Source organism: Ahaetulla prasina, chromosome 11 (assembly GCF_028640845.1).
Source record: "Ahaetulla prasina isolate Xishuangbanna chromosome 11, ASM2864084v1, whole genome shotgun sequence".
Taxonomy (NCBI): Eukaryota; Metazoa; Chordata; class Lepidosauria; order Squamata; family Colubridae; genus Ahaetulla; species Ahaetulla prasina.
This window is the reverse complement of record NC_080549.1, coordinates 14,494,900-14,516,213: the sequence shown is the minus strand read 5'-3', so window position 1 is coordinate 14,516,213 and position 21,314 is coordinate 14,494,900. Positions and strand designations below refer to the sequence as shown.

Sequence of the window (21,314 nt, the reverse complement as noted above, 5' to 3'; positions counted from 1 at the left end):
AGAATTGGTAGTATTGCCATAGTTTTCACGATGTCATGAATTCAGCTTGCTGGAAATTCTGGGAGTTGGAAGTCCACACATTTTAATTTTTTTTCCAAAATTGAGAAACACTTATTTGCTGGTTTAGTTAACTGCAGTGTGCCTTAACCAAGAGGAACTATTCTCCGCTTCTTTGGAAGTCTAATAGCATCAGTCGGACTCCGCAAGCTGCACCATATTTCATCAGATGCATTTCATCGGCTTGCAAAAATTTTCTGCCATTTAATAAAAATTCGGTAGTCCGTTAAGTTTGCTACCGCTTTCAGTTCTCTTCCACCATGATCTAACATGCCTCTCTTACAACATCAAAATCTACCGTCGGTTTTCCAACTTCATTAAAAAAAAAAACCCAAAACGGGAAAAACATGACTCGGCAGTCACATTTTTTGAATCGTATTTTATTGCTGCTTGTTAAGTTTTCCCTGTAATGGATTCAACCAAATGTTTCTATTGCACATTTGTTTTATTTTTGGCATCCTCAAGAGCATGGGATTAACACCTGGTCATCCATGCTCCCTTCTGCTTATCCCTGTTAGTTACAAAGGTAGTTACTTGAGGGCTGTAACCCCGCTGGTGTGCTTGGGTGCAGTGGTAGAACAAACACCTTTGTGACAAGAGGCAAACAAAAAAAACCAACGTTCCTAGTTGAACAGAACGTCCGACATCAATTCAGAGTTCTCTGCCCTCCCCCAAAAGACGAAAGAAGGAGTAAATCATTCATGCAGAGGTTTGAAAGGCGCCTCTTATCACAAGTGGGAAAGAAAAACCAGGAAAATGCGTTGGTGTTAAAACACAGCTCTTGACATTCGCGGCATTATGGCTTTTACCTAGAACGTGTTCTTTAGTATCCCTGTTTAAAACCTTATTGATAGTGTAAGAGGGGTATTCTTGGACCGTCCCCTGCTGCTAACATCTGCAAATAAGTGGAAATACAGAACAACGAAGGAGCAAGCCGCATCCATAGATGCTCTTCTGGGGATGTTTGCAGCTGGAAGGACCGGACTCTCGTCCTGGCAGTAACAGGCGATGGTGCAGCTCCAAGAAGGTTGCGTATTGGGCAGAAGCATAGAGCAGGGAAGAGGCTGATCCTTTTATTGTCCTCGACATGCTGCAGTGAGGCGGGCCTAAGGGGTGCTGCCAGCTCAGTACACCCAAGAAACTGGCACCCACTGTGGGGAACTGCATGCCCGATCAAAAGCTGCCTGCAGTTGTTCGAGGCTCTCTTCCACACCGTTGTTCACCAGTACCAAATCAAAATAATGGGCGTATCTGTTCCGGATGGCCTCTGTATCCTTCTGAAGCTGTTGCAAGGTTTCTATCTGTAGAGAAAGAAAATTACAAAGGTGAGGCCTGCAGATGTTTTGCTTACAAGTACTGTGAAGAACGATGCGGTGGCTCAGTGGCTAAGAAGCTGAGCTTGTCGATCAAAAGGTCGGCAGTTCAGTGATTTGAATCCCTAGCGCCGTAACGAGGTGAGCTCCCATTACTTGTCCCAGCTTCTGCCAACCTAGCAGTTCGAAAACTGGTAAAAAATGCAAGTAGAAAAATGAGGACCACCTTTGGTGGGAAGATATCAGCATTCTGGGCGCCTTTGGCGTTTAGTCATGCTGGTCACATGACCATGGAGATGTCTTCAGATACTGCTGGCTCTTCGGCTTTGAAACGGAGATGAGCACCCCCCCCTGGAGTCGGGAACGACTAGCACATGTGCGAGGGGAACCTTTACCTTTTTACTGTGAAGAAATGATGCTCAGCTAAAAAAATAACATTTGTGAAGACCATCGGCCTTAATGAGCCAACTCTCCTCTTTCTGTCTTCTATCTACGGATGCATTTCAAACTGCCAAGTTTTCAGAACCACTGTATAAATACCTAATTGTCACTCATTCAAGCATTCAGTTGTAAGTCAAGAATTACCTGTAATTGATTTCAAAAAAAATGAAAAAAAAGTTTAGATTTTTGTAATCGCGTGTGCATCTTTTATTCAGCTAAGCCACGGTCGACAAAATCTTCCAAAACTCACAACTAAGAGGTTTTAGGTTATATAACAGGAATTGCTGAAATTTAGGTAGCTATATCTGCTCTGTATGGAGGAAGGGTTGAGTAAAAAGCTATGCTCAAAGAGAGCTAAATGTTAAGGAAGGAGAATTCTTCATTAATCCCAGAAGAGCATTTATAATTTCACGTTAAGGCCCCACCGCTAGATACCTGATCGGCTTGCTTTGGAGGAACAACGAACACAACGAAAGGAGAAAACTCGGCAGTGTGGATGATTTTCAGTGTCTGTCAAAAGGAAGAGAGAAAGAGTAAATTTCTGCCTTAAATCAAAAAGATAACCTATTTCCCCAACTTATTATAGGACTGCCTGTTTGGGTCACTGTAGCACAAATGGACATAGATATCTGAGGTGGGTTTCAGCAGTTTCTGACCGGTTCTGGAGAACCGTTAGCAGAAATTTTGAGTAGTTTGGAGAACCGGTAAATACCACCTCCAGCTGGCCCTGCCCCCATCTATTCTCTGCCTCCCGAGTCCCAGCTGATCGGGAGGAAATGGGGATTTTGCAGTAACTTCAACTGGAGTGGGGAGGGAATGGAGATTTTACAGCATCCTTCCCCTGTCACGCCCACCAAGCCACACCCACACAGAACCGGTAGTAAAAAAAATTTGAAACCCATCACTGATGGATATGGTTAATTTTCATTTTCTTAAAGTGATGGATTCACTAGTGTTGATTCTGACCTCTTAGAAATGTCTATCTGAATAGAGATGACAGAGTTGGGGATAGTATAAAGCAGGGGTGTCGAATTCAAGGCCCAGGGGCCAGATCCGGCCTGCACGATGCTTAGATCTGGAAACAGCGGAGTGGCCCGTGGTCCCTCTGGCAGAGAAAACGGAGCTCAGGAGGGCTGTGCTGGTAGAAGGTTGCAGGAGCTCAGGAGCCAGTGTTGAAATCCAAATTTTTTTTTACTACCGGTTCTGTGGGCGTGGTGTGGCTTGGTGGGCATGGCAGGGGGAAGGATATTGCAAAATCTCCATTCCCACCCCATTCCTGGGGGAAGGATATTGCAAAATCTCCATTCCCACCCCACTCCAGGTGGAGGATACTGCAAAATTCCCACTCCCTCCCCATTCCTGGGGGAAGGATATTGCAAAATCTCCATTCCCACCCCATTCCTGGGGGAAGGATATTGCAAAATCTCCATTCCCACCCCACTCCAGGTGGAGGATACTGCAAAATCCCCATTCCCACCCCACTCCAGGGGAAGGATACTGCAAAATCCCCATTCCCACCCCACTCTGGGGACAGCCAGAAGTGATATTTGCCAGTTCTCTGAACTACTCAAAATTTCCGCTATCGGTTCTCCAGTACCTGCTGGATTTCACCCCTATCGGGAGCCCATTTTCGCTGGTAGAGCACTTGGGCCGCCACAGGTACCCCCGACATGAGTGACGTCAAGCTGGCCACACCCACCCTGGCCTCCAGAGGTCAAAACAACCCTGATGCGGCCCTCAATGAAATCAAGTTTGACACCCCTGGTTTAAACGAAAGTGGGACCTTCCATTGACAGACGCATGCTCGATTTGCTCTACTGCACATCAATTTCCCAAGGTGTTTTGGATCACTTTCCGTGTCATTGCCCAATGAAGGAAGAATAAATGGAAAGATCTTCTATCATACGTCAAAGAAGACTCAACCATCCAGGCCAAAGGTGTCTAAAGTTTCAATCATGGCAACTGGACCAAACTTTATTCATCTGAGACGCTTCATTGCTAGATGAAGTTGCTTGGATGAGCAATGAAACATCTCAGTTTAACAAACGTTTGGCCCTGTTGCCATAATTCAACCTTTAGACACCTACTTCCATCTTTTATTTTGGTTCTGATGTGTCAATATAGTCCACTTGTTTCTGCTCAGTGTTCATGAAATTTACATTTTTGCCCTCTTTCTCGATAGAATAAAATGGAATAGAATAGAATAGAATAGAATAGAATAGAATAGAATAGAATAGAATTTTTTATTGGCCAGGTGTGATTGGACACACAAGGAATTTGTCTTGGTGCATAAGCTCTCAGTGTACATAAAAGAAAAGATGCCTTCGTCAAGGTACAACATTTACAACACAAATTATGCTCAATATATCAATATAAATCATAAGGATTACCAGCAACAAAGTTACAGTCATACAGTCATAAGTGGAAAGAGATTGGTGATGGGAACGATGAGAAGATTAATAGATTAATTAATAGATTAATTAATTAATAGATTAATTAGGGCAGTATGTAGAAGGATGCTGACAAGCTTAACCTGCTGATTATAAACGAATGGCCAGCTCCTCCTTACCTGAGGCTCAATGTCCAAGATTGCAATTTTGCCCTGTTGATGGATCTTGTGCAAAGTTTCAAATTTGGTGCCAAACATATAGCCCTGGTAACTTCCAAATTCCAGGAACTCATTAGCAGAGATATCTTTTGTCATATCTTCTGTGGAGACAAAGTGATAGTTCTTCCCATCCTCTTCATTCTTCTTTTGGGGCCGAGTAGTATCTGCGAAAATCAACAAAGCGTAACAATATTGCATGAGGTGACTCGCCGTAGAACCTGCCTAAATTACGGAGGAATTTGGAGAGTGCAGTTAAGTGAATAGTAGCATCTACATGGAGATGGTGAACCCAAGAAGTGTTTATAAGTCTGGGTCCAAGAGAACTTGGGTGGAAATACAGCTCAACTAATCTTGATGGACATATGTGGAATTTGGTTAATATGGCCAATCCAAAAACCTCGAGATAGCTACCAAACTTTCTCCACTATCCCAACTAAGCTTTTTATTCTTTTCTCCAGGTGAAAAAAAGACACAGACTTCCAGACTTTTAAGTAGAAGTGGAGAAGCAATTGTACAGTCCAGAAGTAGAAGGAAGAGTGAGAAAGAAATTCAAAATAACTCCACCTTGATTATGTTCAGTATCAGACCAGACAAAAAGAAACCTGGGCAGAATAATTGAACCACAGAGTTGGAAGGGACCTTCTTGTCATGCCCCTGTCGGAATCTGAATCTGAAGGGGAAGAGGAAGTGCTGACACACACACAGAGAGAGAGAGGATCTGTTGGATGTGGAAAAAACTGGGGAAGAGCAAAGTCAGGCTGGGCCGAGCAGCGGAGAGGTAGAACAAGGGAGAAGGGGTTCAGATGAAGACCAAGGCCCATCCCCTTTTCATCCTAGTCAGTGCAGGCAGGAAGGGAGAAAAGAGCAACGTGGGTTGCATGGCTTACGTGAGAGGAAAGGGACCCGATCCTCTTTACAAGGCACAGATGCCGCTGGAGTTTAAAAGGAAAGGCAGATGGGAGGGGCTTTTGTCAGGAACAAACGCTGAGTTTATCTGGTATTTCTTTGAATCCTGGCATCCTCCCAACTGGGTTGATTTACTGCCCTGCTACTTTACTTATGGAATTCCTTATTTTGCTTGCCCTGCCGGATTAATTACCTTGTCTTGCCTTTGGAGTTTTTGTTAGAAGTTTTCCGCTTACAATGTTTGGGGACTGAAGTATTGCCAGCCAAAGACTATTACAGGTTGGTGGAAGAGCTTTCTCTCCAGGCCAGAGAGTTGAAAGGGACATTGAGGGCACAGTTGGTGATAATAAAGAGACTCCTATCGGTTCTCTGGCTGTGTTGCCTTTGTGTCACCCCCCCCCCCGGGTCATCACACTTCTCGTCCAACCCCCTGCTGAGGCAGGAGACCCTATGCCATTCGAGACTTTCCAAGATTTTGGCAATGTACCTTAGAATAAAACAGTAATAGTCTTGGAATCCATGGAGGATTCGTTTCTTGGCCAGGACTACCTCAAAAGATTGGCATCATAACATAACATAACATAACAACAGAGTTGGAAGGGACCTTGGAGGCCTTCTACTCCAACCCCCTGCCCAGGCAGGAAACCCTACACCATCTCAGTCAGATGGTTATCTAACATTTTCTTAAAAATTTCCAGTGTTGGAGCATTCACAACTTCTGAAGGCAAGTCGTTCCACTTATTAATTGTTCTAACTGTCAGGAAATTTCTCCTTAGTTCTAAGTTGCTTCTTTCTTTGATCAGTTTCCACCCATTGCTTCTTGTTCTACCAGTCTTGAAAGCCTTCCAAGTTTCCTTTGTCCCAATTTATGCTAAGCAAAATCAAGGTGGAAATATTTTGAGTTTCTTCCCTATGCTCCCTTCTATTGCTGGAATATATATATAATTTCTTCTCCGAGTCCAAGGCATACAGATGTGATGAATAAATAAATAAAGCCCCTCAATTGGTTCTCCCACAAAGCTTCCCCAAGGAGGCCTCTAAATCAGAGGTCTCCAACCTTGGCAACTTTAACTCTGGGAGTTGAAGCCCACAAGTCTTAAAGTTGCCAAGGCTGGAGACCTCTGCTCTAAATTACTTTACAGTATGGCCAAATGAATCTGCGGTGCAAATCAAAGAGTTGTATAGGTATGATGGCTTGAGGAGCTCTTGCGAGCAGAACTCTGCAATTAAACACATTCCAACTTAAAATATGCGTCTTCCTCGAATGGAAAGAGCCAAGAGGCATGTTCTGAGCCAGGCTAATTCCCCGAAGGAGGACGGAGAATTTAGAACAGTAGGGTATTTTTCAAGCATGGCAACTTTTAAGTCTTCAACTCCCAGAATTCTGAGTTGAAGTCCGCACATCTTAACGTTAAGGTAAAGGTTCCCCTTGCATATATGTTTTAGTCATTCCCGACTAGGGAGCGGTGCTCATCTCCGTTTCAAACCCGAAGAGCCAGCGCTGTCCGAAGACGTCTCCATGGTCATGTGGCCGGCATGACTAAACGCCAAAGGCGCAAAGAACGCTGTTCCCTTCCCACCAAAAGTGGTCCTTATTTTCCCACTTGCATTTTTTATGTGCTTTCGAACTGCTAGGTTGGCAGAAGCTGGGACAAGTAACGGGAGCTCACCCCGTTACGCGGCACTAGGGATTTGAACTGCTGAACTGCCGACCTTTCGATTGACAAGCTCAGCTTCTTAGCCACTGAGCCACCACATCCCCATCTTAAAGTTGCTAAGCTTGAAAAACAGTGCTCTACTGTCTCCTCTCAAAAAGACATATTGAGTAGGTTTCATGTGGGCAGACTTACATGGAACAGGATATCCGAACTTATCTGGGTATTTGTTGAGCAGCGTGTTCTTAATGTGGCTTCGTCCAACACCACTTGCCCCTGATCCAAAAGAGAAAAAAAATAAGTCAGGCGTCACAAAGGGAGTTATTTTTATCTGTTTTCCCCATCTCATATTGGCAGGAAGCTGATGTTAGTTTCAAGCAACTTTACTCTCAGTGAAAGCTCTCTTAAGGTCTAAGATATCATCCACCTGGAGTTTAAATATGTGATTCCTACCCTGTTTCCCCCAAAATAAGACATCCCCTGATAATAAGCCCAATCGGGCTTTTGAGCGCATGGCAATAAGGCCAAGCGCTTATTTCAGGGTTCAAAAAAAATAAGACAGGGTCTTATTTTCAGGGAAACACGATATATTTTAATATACCAATTGCTGGAGTGAATAAAAAAGCGTGTGTTTTTTTCTGATACTTAACTTGCTTATTTAAAACATTAGAACTGTAGGGATTCATTGATTTAACGTTTGAAGAAGCAGAGCGAGGTGTGATTTCATTTACCTATAAGCAGTAAAGTTTTCCGCTTAAAAGCCGGCAGCTGGACCACCTCCTCGTAAGATACTACATCAAGCTGGTCAAAAACTAAAAGGAAAACGAGAAAGAAGTTAGACAAACTCCAGAAGGCCGCGAACCCCACAAATATCCTACAGCTGTGTTATAGTGTGATCTCGTTTAATGTTCTGAAGAAATTCGGCGATTGGAAACTTCAATCCGCGTGCAAATTTGTGTGCTTTATCCCAGGGGTCTCCAACCTTGGCAACTTTAAGACTTGTGGATTTCAACTCCCAGAATCCCTCAGCCAGCAAAGCTGGCTGAGGAATTCTGAGAGCTGAAGTCCACAAGTCTTAAAGTTGCCAAGGTTGGAGACCCCTGTTTTATCCGAACCATAAAGTCTGCGGGTTTTTTTGTTTGCTGGAGAAATTGTGGCGGTGTGGGTCGCCGTCTTCTTTCCTGAATCGGATCAGCAAAGCAGGACTTTGCAACACAATGGAACTTCTGGCACAGCTAGCCCGCTAACCTAAGAATGAATGGATTTGCTGCTTTAGGAATGGCCAACAGATTTTGAGTGTTAAAAAAATGGTAACTGCAGTTTCTGCACCGACAGTTGAAAAAGCAACAAAAAACAGGATGCTGGAGACAAGACCAGGATGAACTAATTGGAAAAACAGGCCAACCAGAAGAAATTGTGATGTTCCGGAACATGCTGCGTTATTTCCTTTCAACTGTTTGTTTGCTCCGATTATAGGACTAGATTTGAACATTGTCTTTCACGGGAGAATAGTTTTTTTGATGACGGGGCTGAAGAATGAAAAGTAGATGCAACACTCCTAGGAACATGGCAGGTGAAAGGAAATATTTTTTAATTATTATTTTTGTTGGCTGGGGAATTTGGGGAATTGAAGTCCACCCCTCTTAAGACTTTCCAAGGTCGAGAAACACTGACATCGAGATCTAGTCTACTCTGGAAGAACTCCAATGCGAGTTCTTCAGACCATCTCAAGAGACGTCCTGCCTTCACACAACCCAATATGCAGTCCTGGTGGAGCATGTGGCGTTCTTGAACTTACTCAGTACCATAGTTGGCTAAGGGGCACGTATGAGTGTCCCATTTTTCACTGTATGGCTTTCCAACCTGCTGCCCATAGCAGCTTCATTGCATCGATTCTTTTATGTACACTGAGAGCATATGGACCAAGACAAATTCCTTGTGTGTCCAATCACACTTGGCCAATAAAAAATTCTATTCTATTCTATTCTATTCTATTCTATTCTATTCTATTCTATTCTATTCTATTCTATTCTATTCCACTCTACTCCACTCCACTCCACTCCTTCTATTCTATTCTATTCTATTCTATTCTATTCTATTCTATTCTATTCTATTCTATTCTATTCTATTCTATTCCACTCCACTCCACTCCACTCCTTCTATTCTATTCTATTCTATTCTATTCTATTCTATTCTATTCTACTCTACTCTACTCTACTCTACTCTACTCTACTCTACTCTACTCTACAGAATTCCATTAACTGAGGCTTTTTGGAGCAGGCTGCCCAAGAGTGACAAGATGTGTACATGAAGATGTATACATGTACACAAACCAGGGGAGGGAGCTGCTGGGGGTTCGCACAGGTTTGGGAGAACCTCTAGCTAAGATTCTGTGCAGTTTGGAGAACCCCCAAATCCCACTCCTGGCTGGTCTCGCCCACCCTGCCCCTCCTCTCCCAGGAGTCCCCGCGCAGCCCGTTTTGGATGCAGGTAAGTTGCAGGGTACGCATGGAAGCTCATGGAGGGTGAAAAACAGGCCTACCAGAAGTTCGGGAAGGCTGGAAACCATTTCCAGCCTCCAGAGGGCCTCCGGAGCCTAGGGAGGCCTCAAGGAAAGCCTCCAGAGCCCGGGGAGGGCAAAAACACCCCCTCCCCACCATGGTGCAGGCGGCCAACTAGGCCACGCCCACCATGGCCATGCCCACCCAGCAACCGGGCAGAGAACCCCTTGCTAAAATTTTTGAATCCCACCCCTGACACAAACCAGTGCTTCCAAAAAATGTTTCTGATGCTTTCCAAGTGTATAGTCTCCCCCCCCCACCACATTCCAATCTCACAATGGCCTCTCAAGTAAAACCAGTGTATCACAGCTGCTCTACCCCATCATCCAGCGCAAAGGCTGGCTTCATATATAAAGGGATTAAGTCGTTTGTGGTTAGCTTTGTTGTGCGCATCCCTCTCTTAACATCCTGAACTAGACTAGCAGGTTAAACTAGGCACGTACTATTGGCTTGGCCCCAAAATATTGTGCAAAAACAGCCACAAAGTGCATTAGGAGCCTGGTGTTTATTTATTTATTTATTCATATTTTTATACCGCCCTATCTCCCTAGGGACTCAGGGCGGTATACAGCCATCTAAAAACAACATAAATATACAAAGTAAAACATTAGTCTAAAAAACTTATTAAATAGGCTGAATATTTAAAATAGACATATAAATAATAAAACCCCAATTTAAAACCAAATCTAAAATTTAAACAATTAAAATTTGAGCAGGACCTGTCAGAACACCGAACGTTGTGACTTACTTGAGCTGTGCTTTGCCAAGTACTTGTCTTTGCACTTTTTCTTCTTTCCAAAAGGGGTGCAGCTTTGGCCTTCGGACTGATTCTCTTGGGTTGTGCTGGCCACACGCCTGCAGGAAGATTTCAGTGATAGCGGTCAATCTTCAGAACAAATGGCTACTACTGTTGTGACCCAGTAGGTCCCAGTAGGTAGTAGGAAACTCAGTCAGTGTAAAAACAAACAAACTTTATTCTAACAGCTGAGAATTACTTCATTCTCAGTGTAGTTCAACTAAATTAAAGCATATTCCTCCCAACGCAAATTTCTCAGTCCTATCACAAACCTTGGTCCAATTAGGCAAACTGCCAAAGGCCTTTCTTGGCAAACGTTCAGAAGACACTGATACAAAATAACTGCAAGAAGACGAAGCTATCAACGTTGTTTTCCAGCAAAGCTCTTGGCCCTACTCCCGAGTCGTCCTCTTTGCTTGAGTTGCTCTTGCCTTCTGGCAGCTTTTCTCATGCGTGCATTAGGAACAGGCTCCTCCTGTTCCTCTGCCTCACTACTATCAGTCTCTGGAGGCTCCGGAGCCCACCTCAGCCTCCAACGCAGAGCCCTCATCCGGGCCTTCCCCAGCCTCTAGGACTGGCCCAAGCTCTTCCTCAGCCTCATCACTATCCGACTCCACTGTCAACTCCACAGGCTGCTGGCGGACCACAACAACTATCTCATCCCATTTCTCATTCTCAAAGGGCATGGAAAGAGGGAGAAGGTGGCTTTCTGCTGGTTTTATCAAGGGATTGAACTCTGTGCCATGGCTGCTAGAAGGGCACTGAATAAGGACTAAGTTGAGTATATCAAGTACAAAAGGAGGAACTCCAGAACTGGGGTGGCCCTGGGTATCTTCATCTTCAGCATGTAGCCGGCAGAAACCAATGAAACTTCTCGTGTTCAGCCTCCAAAATGTGATTCTCTCTTAATCATCATCAACATTTTACCACTCCCATAATCCCTTGCGGGGTGGAGTCTGGGCAACTGAACGGAGCTGAATGTTTACTGGCCAGATGCCCTTCCTGTTGTCAGTGCGGAGTTATATTCAGCAGATAAATTCTCATTGTGCCCAGAGAGAGAAATATTTGCCTTTATCTAGGATCGAACTCACAGCCTCCTGATTATGAGGCGAGAGCTCCACCTCTAGGCCACCGCACCGCTCTTGATATTATCATTTAATGTGCCTTCAACTGCAATATTCTTACTTCACATTTTAGAAAGCGTTTTAGAAAAGACCTTCAAGAATTAAACCCAATTACTACTGTGGATGATGGGATGAATGCATCCATAAGAGTGAAGCCAAGCAAGGTTTTTTGGGAGGGAATTGACAGAAAAAGTCAGTTTCAGCCATGTTGGTCAGCCTGGCCTCCACTTCTCTGGAGAGATCAGTTTGCAGAAAGCTTAAAGGTAAAGGTTCCCCTCGCACATATGTGCTAGTCGTTCCCGACTCTAGAGCCAGCGCTGTCCGAAGACATCTCTGTCTTCATGTGGCCGGCATGACTCAATGCCAAAGGCCTACAGAACGCTGTTCCCTTCCCACCAAAGGTGGTCCCTATTTTTCTACTTGCATTTTTTACGTGCTTTCGAACTGCTAGGTTGGCAGAAGCTGGGACAAGTAACCCTGTTAATAGGGACGCACTAGGGATTCGAACCGCTGAACTGCCGACCTTTCGATCAATAAGCTCAGCGTCTTAACCACTAAGCCCTTGCAGAAAGCTTATCAAGCTAATAATTAGAGCTAATAATTGGTAGAGTGGTTAAAAGCACCAGGCTAGAAACCAAGAGACCATGAGTTTTAGTCCCAACTTAGGCACAAAACTAGCTAGTGACCTGGGACCAATCATTCTCTCTCAACCCTAGGAAGCAAGCAATGGAAAACCACTTCTGGAAAGTTGTTTCCAAGACAACTGCATAGACTAGCCCAGGCAGTCGTCAAAAATCGAGACTGATTTGAAGGCATAAATAATAGATAATAACAAGCAAGCAGGGCCTACCATTCTTGGAGCTCCAGAGATGGAATAAGCCCTGCCGAGCCATTGGAAGAACCTTCTATTCGGCCTTGCCACCAATTACTATCATCTTTATTGATAATCTCAATTACATCTCCAGTTTGGAACTTCAGACCAGCTTCTTTGCAAGGGATGAGGTTGTCCTTCTGCGGGTCGTAGTTAAATTGGGCTCTGACAAACATCTGTTGGGAGAGGAGCAATCATGAAAACTCCGTTGGTCCATCAACTTTATTTTTGATCTCGTGAATGGCGTTAAGGTTATACAAATTCCAATTGTGAAGGAAAATATGACAGGGAGAGGTCCTGGTGACAAATACCTAACCCACAGTGTTCCCGTTTGTGAAGGTCTAGAAGATGATGATCCACATTTAGATCGAACTCATCTGGCTGGCTGGCTGGTTGGAGGAATTCTGAAAGTTGACGTCCACACAAATTAAAGCTTCCAAGGTTGAGAAACATGGACTTAGAAGCAATAAGGAGAATCTGATCTACTCCGGAAAAACTCCAATACAAGTTCTTCATAACATCTCAAGAGAAGTCCTTCCTTCCTTCCTTCCTTCCTTCCTTCCTTCCTTCCTTCCTTCCTTCCTTCCTTCCTTCCTTCCTTCCTTCCTTGCCTTGCCTTTCTGCCTTCCTGCCCTTCCTTCCTTCCTTCCTTCCTTTCCTTGCCTGTCTGCCTTCCTTCCTTCCTTCCTCCCTCCCTTCCTTCCTTCCTTCCTTCCCTTGCCTGCCTGCCTGCCTGCCTGCCTGCCTTCGCCTGCCTTCCTGCCTTCCTTCCTTCCTTCCTTCCTTCCTTCCTTCCTTCCTTTTCTTGCCTGTCTGCCTTTCTTCCTTCCTTCCTTCCTTCCTTCCTTTTCTTGCCTGTCTGCCTTTCTTCCTTCCTTCCTCCCTTCCTTCCTTCCTTCCTTTGCCTGTTTGCCTTCCTTCCTTCCTTCCTTCCTTCCTTCCTTCCTTCCTTCCTTCCTTCCTTCCTTCCTTCCTTCCTTCCCCCACCAATATTATTCATCTGAGCCTCTGTATTTCCATACTTCTTTGTCTATCTGTTTGTACCAACTTGTTTCGCAGGACAATTAACCCATTCCAGATAGCCAGGAGGAAATGACCAACACCTCTGACTGTGTTACAGAGGCAGCAATATTTTGTACTCTTAACATCTGCACAACAGGCAATGATGTGTGACAATTTCCTCTTTTCGTTCCCCAATTGGCTTTCTTTCTTTCTTTCTTTCTTTCTTTCTTTCTTTCTTTCTTTCTTTCTTTCTTTCTTTCTTTCTTTCTTTTTCTTTCTTTCTTTCTTTCTTCTTTTTTAATTTGCGTTGCCCTACAGGCTGTAAGCTGAACAATAATATATGTCTTCTTGTCGTTGCTCTCAAAGCCGTCCTTGTCACCTTACCAGTCGAAAAGCAGGTTATAAATACTATAAATAAAAAGATAGAAATAAAACCAGCACCGCAGTCCTTTCTGCAAGAAAGACGACTCCCTGACATGTGCTGCCACTAGATCACACAGCTAGCAAAAGCTTCCCGGGATCAATTTTTTATTGGCTTTGCAGCAGTCAAAAGTTGGAAGAGATCCACTGGGAGGGGAAAAAATAAAAATAAAGGGGGAGAGAAATGGAATCTATAGTTTGGGAGTTCTTGGGAAAGAATGGATGCATTAAACAGCACGGATCAATTCTACAGTGGTTCCCGAGAAGGGCTACAGCGTATTCAGAAGTGGTGGGTTTCAAAATTTTATACTACTGGTTCTGTGGGTGTGGCTTGGTGGGCGTGGCATGGCTTGGTGGGTGTGGCTTGGTGGGCGTGGCAGGGGAAGGATACTGTAAAATCTCCATTCCCTCCCCAATCCACGGGAAGGTTACTGCAAAATCCCCATTTCCTCAGCTGGGACTTGGGAGGCAGAGAATAAATGGGGGCAAGGCCATTCAGAATTTTTACTACCGGTTCTCCAAACTACTCAAAATTTCCGCTACCAGTTCTCCAGAACTGGTCAGAACCTGCTGAAACCCACCTCTGGTGTTCAGCATTGGTATCTGGCTTATTTCCAAGAATAGGAAAGAGAAGCCACTTAAAATAGCTTTTCCCCACAAGAATCTGCAGCCCAACAACGTGATGTAACTTCAGGGGCAGGTGGGACTCCACAGAACAGTTCTCGCTGGGGCTGCCTGGGTTCCAGCGAAGATTTCAAGATACCAGCTCTCTGGTTCTTAAGCGAAACGCCTCTAGAGAATTATTCCCTTCTGCAGAGGTTCTTTGAACTTTAGTCAGCCTTTTATCATGCAGCTTTCTTTTTCTCTCTCTCTCTTTTAAATAATTAATCTGTGTGGATTACTTGCTTCCTGGGCATGCTCCAGGACTCTGAACTTTCCTTGGCTTTGCTTCAAGGAAGGAACAAGCTACCTTCAGAAGGGACAAAAAAGTTACAGTCTGATAATTTTGGGGGGGGGGGTTTGTTTCCCGTAACAACCCCAAGTTCTTTGCGCCTTATACTGCTGGACCCCCATCCTTTAAGATGTAAAGCAGTAATACATACAGTATTGGCCAAAATTGTGGAAAACTTTTGGAAAAAGTGTATTTTTTAAAACGACCTAATGACACCACTTTTTTTTAACAGTATCATAAAATTATATATCGGTGGAAAGATAATTTAATCGAGAATGTAATGCAATAACTTTTATGAGGGATTTGCTGTTTGAATAGCAGTTACAGTATAAAGAAGAAAAGTGAAACATGTAGAAAAAATGAGATATACAAAAATTATCACCATGTCAGTTAATACTTAGTTGGGTAACCTTTAGCATGAATTACGGCCTTACAATGTCTTTCCATAGAGTGAACCAAATCTTTTAATTCTGCAGCAGTTATATTGTGAAACCAAGATTGAAGGATTGCTTCTATTAACTGGGTTTTATTGGTGGGTCGCTTCTGACTTAACAAGTTTCTTTAGTTGGCTCCATAGATTTTCAATTGGGTGAAGGTGTGGGCTATTCCAAGGCCATTCCAGCAGTGGAATAGGATTATCTTGAAATTCCACCCCCCAAAAAGTGGTGTTATTAGCCATCAAACCTCAAAAATACACTTTTCCCAAAAGGTTTCCACAATTTTGGCCACTACTGTTTATGTAGAAAAAAATAATAAAAGGGAGGGGGGGAAATAACAGCAGGGAAGACAGAAGGCATTTCTCAGTCACCTTCACCTGGGTTTTTCAACCTTGGTCAACTTTCAGATCCCAAAATTCCCCAGCCAGCATCCTCTTTTGTGAAGTAACAGGAATAAAATTTGGCTGAGCAGATCAAGCAAAGATGATACATCCGTGTTACATACCCGGTGCGAAATCCATTCCTTTTTTAAAAAAAAAACTGATTTAAAAAAAAAATCAGTTTTTTTAAAAAAAGAATGGATTTTGCAAAGTAAACCAGAGTAAAAACTGCTAATTAAAAATGTTCTACCTACCTGGAGAGGCAGAATACGATTCTGCTGGTTGGGAACAATCTTTAGGGTGATGGTTCCCTTGGTTTCTTTCTAGAGGTTCAAAGGAAAGAGAGAGAAAACATGCTCTAGATCAGGGGTCTCCAACCTTGGTCCCTTTAAGACTTGTGGACTTCAACTCCCAGAGTCCCTCAGCCAGCAAAGCTGGCTGAGGAACTCTGGGAGTTGAAGTCCACAAGTCTTAAAGGGACCAAGGTTGGAAACCCCTACTCTAGATTAGGAAATGGTTTCCAGACCAACCATGGAATGTGTTCAGGTGTTCCTTCTTTAGTTACCCAAGTGCAAATACAGATGAGACCATAAGTCACTTCTGAAATTCCACAGAAGCTATAGGATCCTGATGGCGAACCTATGGCACGTGTGCCAGAGGTGGCATGCAAAGCCCTCTTTCTGGGCGTGCGCCATTGCCAGCTGCTCTTTTTGGTTTCATGTGTGCACATGCATGCCGTTTTCCAGGCCGTTTCCAGGCCTTTTTTGGGCCGCTTTCCAGGCTGAAAAATGGCCCCAAAACAGCCCTAAAAATGGCCTGAAAACAGCCAAAAAACAGGCATGGTTCGCCATCACTGCTATAGGAGAAACCAGGCTGAGCCCAAGGGCGGGGTCAAATGCATCATCAGTTTGGAATCTCTACACCCTCATCTAATAGACCCAAGTCCAGCCTTCTTTGAAATCTATTGACTCATATCTGGCATCAATTCTCTCCTCTGCTTGTGTTTTGCTTGTAACTACTACCACATTGGAGAATCTGCCTTTGGTATTGTATATTTATTTCATGTGTTATTATATATATAAAGAGAGGTCAATGAATCCTGCTGAATCAGTTACCTGTGTGTGCTTTCTGGATCTGATTTCTGCAACAAACTCTGACATAGTCACCCTTGGTTTCTGTTCCCCAAGGAAAGCTTAGATCCAACCTGCCTTCCCTGGACCCCCCAAACCTACCAAGATCTTCTGCAACTGGTCTACAGAATGGTTGGCCACACTCTTCCCATTGATCTCGAGAATCTCATCGCCCACATGAAGGAAACCTGCCAAGGTAGGACACACAGAATGGTCAGATTTGCCAGCATGCCAAAAACAAGAGAGAGCACAATTTATAGCTTGAAAAATGGCTCAACCCCTACTCTACCATTGGGATGGGGTGGACCCGTGCGCTCTCACAGGGAGGGACTCCTCAGGGTGCCGTCAGCCAGGCAGTGCCCAGGGGAAGGGCCTTTTCTGTGGGGGCTCCCACCCTCTGGAACGAACTTCCTCCAGGACTTCGCCAACTTCCTGACCTTCGAACCTTTCGCCGCGAGCTTAAGACACATCTATTTATCTGCGCAGGACTGGACTAGAATTTTAAATTTTAAATTTGGTTTTAACGGGGTTTTATTATCTTATTGTAGTTTTAATATTCGGCCTTATTTAATAAGTTTTTTAAATTGGTGTTTTATTCTGCATTTATATGTACGTTTTATTAGGCTGTAAACCGCCCTGAGTCCTTTGGGAGATAGGACGGTATAAAAATGCGATTAAATAAAATAAATAAATAAATAAATAAATAAATAAAACCCATAAAAATTAACTGTCAAATGTTAAGGACAGGAATGCTGGAAATCAGATTAAAGCCATTTGGACTTTAATCATGTGACCACTGGATATTACAATGATCGTAAGATTGAAAAACGGTCGTAAGTCACTTTTTTCAGCACTGTTGTAACTTTGGATGGTCACCAAGCAAACTGTTGCGTAAGTCAAGGAGGACTGCCTGTATTTTTCCAGTTTAGCTTCTATTTACCTTGCCTGTGAATCATGCCCCCATGAAGGATCCTGGCCACCATGCAGCTTTTCTTCTCGTTGAGCTTCAGAGTGATACCCTGGAAAAGACAGGGAGTTAATCGAAATAGAAATTAGAACAGAACAGAATAGAATAGAATGCAGAATAAAGTAGGAATTGGGAGGGGAGGGGATGGGATGGGATAGAATAGGAATAGGAGTCGAGTAGAATAAAGTAGAGTAGAGTAGAGTAGAGTAGAGAGTAGAGTAGAGTAGAGTAGAGTAGAGTAGAGTAGAGTAGAGTAGAGTAGAGTAGAGTAGAGTAGAGTAGAGTAGAGTAGAGTAGAATTATGGAATGGAATGGAATGGAATGGAATAGAATAGAATAGAACAGAACAGAACAGAACAGAACAGAACAGAACAGAACAGAACAGAACAGAATAGAATAGAATAGAATAGAATAGAATAGAATAACGGAATGGAATGGAATGGAATGGAATGGAATGGAAAGGAAAGGATAGGAAAGGATAGGAATACAAATAGGAATAGAATAGAATAGAATAGAATGTTTTCTTGCAGACCTTTCATTAAATTAGCAATAGCACTTAGACTTATATACCACTTCACAGTGCTTTTATAGCCCTCTCTAAGTGGTTTACAGAGTCAGCCTTTTGCCCCCTCAAAAATCTGGCTCCTCATTTTACCCACCTCGGAAGGATGGAAGACTGAGTCAACCTTGAGCCAGTCAGGATCAAACTCCTGGCAGTGGGCAGAATTAGCCTGCAACACTGCATTCTAACCACTGGGAAGGAAAGAAGGAAGGAAGGAAGGAAGGAAGGAAGGAAGGAAGGAAGGAAGGAAGGAAGGAAGGAAGGAAGGAAGGAAGGAAGGAAGGAAGGAAGGAAGGAAGGACAGACAACAGAACTTAGACTTATATACCGCTTCGCAATGCTTTACAGCCTTCTCTAAACGGTTTACAGAGTCAACATATTGCTCCCGGCAATCAAGATGGCTCCTCATTTTACCCACCTCAGAAGGATGGAAGGCTGAGTCAACTTTGAGCCTGGTGAGATTCGAACTGCCAAATTACAGCAGCCAGCAGGCAACAGAAGTAGCTTGCAGTACTGCACTCTAACCACTGCGCCACTGCAGCTCTTAACTAGGTATGATGTTACCTAGTTTGGGAAATGATTTTTCCCAGCAGCTGGAATGCCTCAAATTAATTCTCTCCCCCAGTGGTGGAATTCAATCTTTTTTTACTACTGGTTCTGTGGGTGTGGCTTGGTGGGCATGGCAGGGGAAGGATACTGCAAAATCTCCATTCCCACCCAACTCCAGGGAAAGGATACTGCAAAATCCCTATTTCCACCCCACTCCAGGGGAAGGATACTGCAAAATCTCCATTCCCTCCCCACTCCAGGGGAAGGATATTGCAAAATCCCCATTCCCTCCCCACTCCAGGGGAAGGATACTGCAAAATCCCCATTCCCTCCCCACTCCAGGGGAAGGATACTGCAAAATCCCCATTCTCTCCCCACTTCTGGGGGAAGGATATTGCAAAATCCCCATTCCCTCCCCACTCTGGGGCTAGCCAGAGGTGGTATTTGCCAGTTCTCCAAACTGCTCAAAATTTCTGCTGCTGGTTCTCCAGAACCTGTCAGAACCTGCTGGATTTCACCCCTGCTCTCCCCCTTTTTTCCCACCAGCTCACCATGGGCTCCTCGTTGGTCTTCTCAAACTGGATTAAACGTATCTTCCGCATCTCCTGGCCGTTGGCATGAGCGAGGCTACCATTTTTGGCTGAGCCGTTGGTGTAAATGTCTTCAGTTATTGCATTCATTGGGTAAGACATGGTCTGTAGGAGCAGAAATAGAGGTTGGGTTTAGAAGAAATCCCGGCTAAAAGTTTCAGGTGAAGAGGCCTCTAAGACAGGACTCTTCTTCCTAATTTCTGTCCTTGGACCCATGTGAAGTCTACGAGCACAGCTGTCGATTCCAGAATGCAGGTCAGTAGTCCTTAACAAATGACCACAATAAGGGGGCAGAATGTCGATTGCTGAGCAAGGCATTTGTTAAGCGAGTCAGGCCCGATTGTATTTTTCTGGCCCGGGTTCTTAAGCGAAACAGTGCAGTTGTTAAATGAATCATGTTGCCATGAGGCAAATTCAGCTTCCCTCACTGACTTTGTGTATCAGAAGCCACCTGGGGAGGTCGCAAACAGTCATTATATGATGCTGCAATTGTTGTACATTTCCTCCCTCCCTCCCTCCCTCCCTTCCTTCCTTCCTTCCTTCCTTCCTTCCTTCCTTCCTTCCTTCCTTCCTTCCTTCCTTTCCTTTCCTTTCCTTTCCTTTCTTTTTTCTTTCTTTCTGCAGAACCAAATAATTAAAACTCAGAATGTTTATTTTTAAATCTTAAAATTCCTTCCTTCCTTCCTTCCTTCCTTCCTTCCTTCCTTCCTTCCTTCCTTCCTTCCTTCCTTTCCTTCCTTCCTTCCTTCTTTCCTTCCTTCCCTCCCTCCCACCTTCTTTTCCTTCCTTCCTTCCTACATACTTACCTACCTTTCTTTCCTTCCTATCTACATACCTACCTACTCAACTTTCTTTCCTCTCTCTCCCTCTCTCTTCTTTCTTTCTTTCTTCTTTCTTCTTTCTTTCTTTCTTTCTTTCTTTCTTTCTTTCTTTCTTTCTTTCTTTCTTTCTTTCTTTCTCTTTCTTTCTTTCTTTCTTTCTTTCTTTCTTTCTTTCTTCTTTCTTCTTTCTTCTCTCTCTCTCTCTCTCTCTCTCTCTCTTTCCTTATATACCAGGATAAGAAAATCATTTCACCAATGGTCTAGGGCAGGGGTGTCCAAACTTGGCAACTTTAAGACTTGTGGACTTCAACTCCCAGAATTCCTCAGCCAGCTTTGCTAGTTTGCTGAATTTTGGGAGTTGAAGTCCACAAGTCTTAAAGTTGTCAAGTTTGGACACCCCTGGTCTAGGGTCTCCTGCTTGTGCAGAGGGTTGGACTAGAAAACCTCCAAAGTCCCTTCCAACTCTGTTATTCTGTTAAATTCTCTTAAATTGAGTCTGGTCCAATTCTCAGAAATGGTTTTATTTACTAAATAATAATAATAATATATATGCCTGATTTTCAACAGCTGGGCAATTTCCAGTCATTTGCTTTACATTCCCTCTTCCTTTCTTGTTTGAAGTTTTCATGCCATCTACCTTTATAATCTTCTTAATGACGATCATGTGGTTTATCAGTACGAAAGGTTCATCTGATACGAGTATTTATTTATTTTTTTAGTTCCCTGGAAGGGCTTGTTTGCTATCGCTATTATTTATTTTATTCAACGAAGCGCAACGATATGTGAAACAAAACAAAGATGATTAAGATAAGTTAGAGCTTAGGTATGTTCCTGATGCTCAAAATAGCACACAATTAGACCTCTGGGGAAACAAAATACGTGGTTTCATCTACTGGCAATCCTTGACTTACAACCATTCATTTAGTGACCATTCAAAGTTACAACAGCACTGAAAAAAATTACTTACGACTGTTTTTCACACTGAGAATTGCTGCAGTGTCTCCAATGGTCATGTGATCAAAATTCAGATGCTTGGCAACTGATTCATATTTTTTAAAAAAAAATATAGATTGTATTGAATTTTAACAAACAATTTTCATTCAACTCGTGTGCAGGACTGTGACTATTTACATATCATCCCATTAGTGTTCTCTTATACCAGGGGTCTGCAA

The 21,314-nt window shown here is 43.6% G+C and overlaps 1 protein-coding gene across 2 annotated transcripts in view; it reads right to left on the bottom strand.

Moving 5' to 3' along the window:
* Positions 1–483: 483 nt before the first annotated feature.
* Positions 484–21,314, bottom strand: part of MPP1 (MAGUK p55 scaffold protein 1) — a 39,459-nt gene continuing 18,628 nt past the window's right edge. For both annotated transcript variants that reach the window (XM_058196735.1, XM_058196736.1), the window contains 11 exons: positions 19,283–19,426; positions 17,594–17,672; positions 16,756–16,841; positions 15,778–15,846; positions 12,312–12,508; positions 10,290–10,396; positions 7,712–7,792; positions 7,176–7,256; positions 4,381–4,583; positions 2,247–2,321; positions 484–1,358 (listed from right to left, as the gene is read on the bottom strand). In XM_058196735.1, the coding sequence (XP_058052718.1) occupies positions 1,182–1,358; positions 2,247–2,321; positions 4,381–4,583; positions 7,176–7,256; positions 7,712–7,792; positions 10,290–10,396; positions 12,312–12,508; positions 15,778–15,846; positions 16,756–16,841; positions 17,594–17,672; positions 19,283–19,426 (1,299 nt within the window). In that variant the 3' untranslated portion in view covers positions 484–1,181. The remainder of the gene's footprint in view (positions 1,359–2,246; positions 2,322–4,380; positions 4,584–7,175; positions 7,257–7,711; positions 7,793–10,289; positions 10,397–12,311; positions 12,509–15,777; positions 15,847–16,755; positions 16,842–17,593; positions 17,673–19,282; positions 19,427–21,314) is intronic.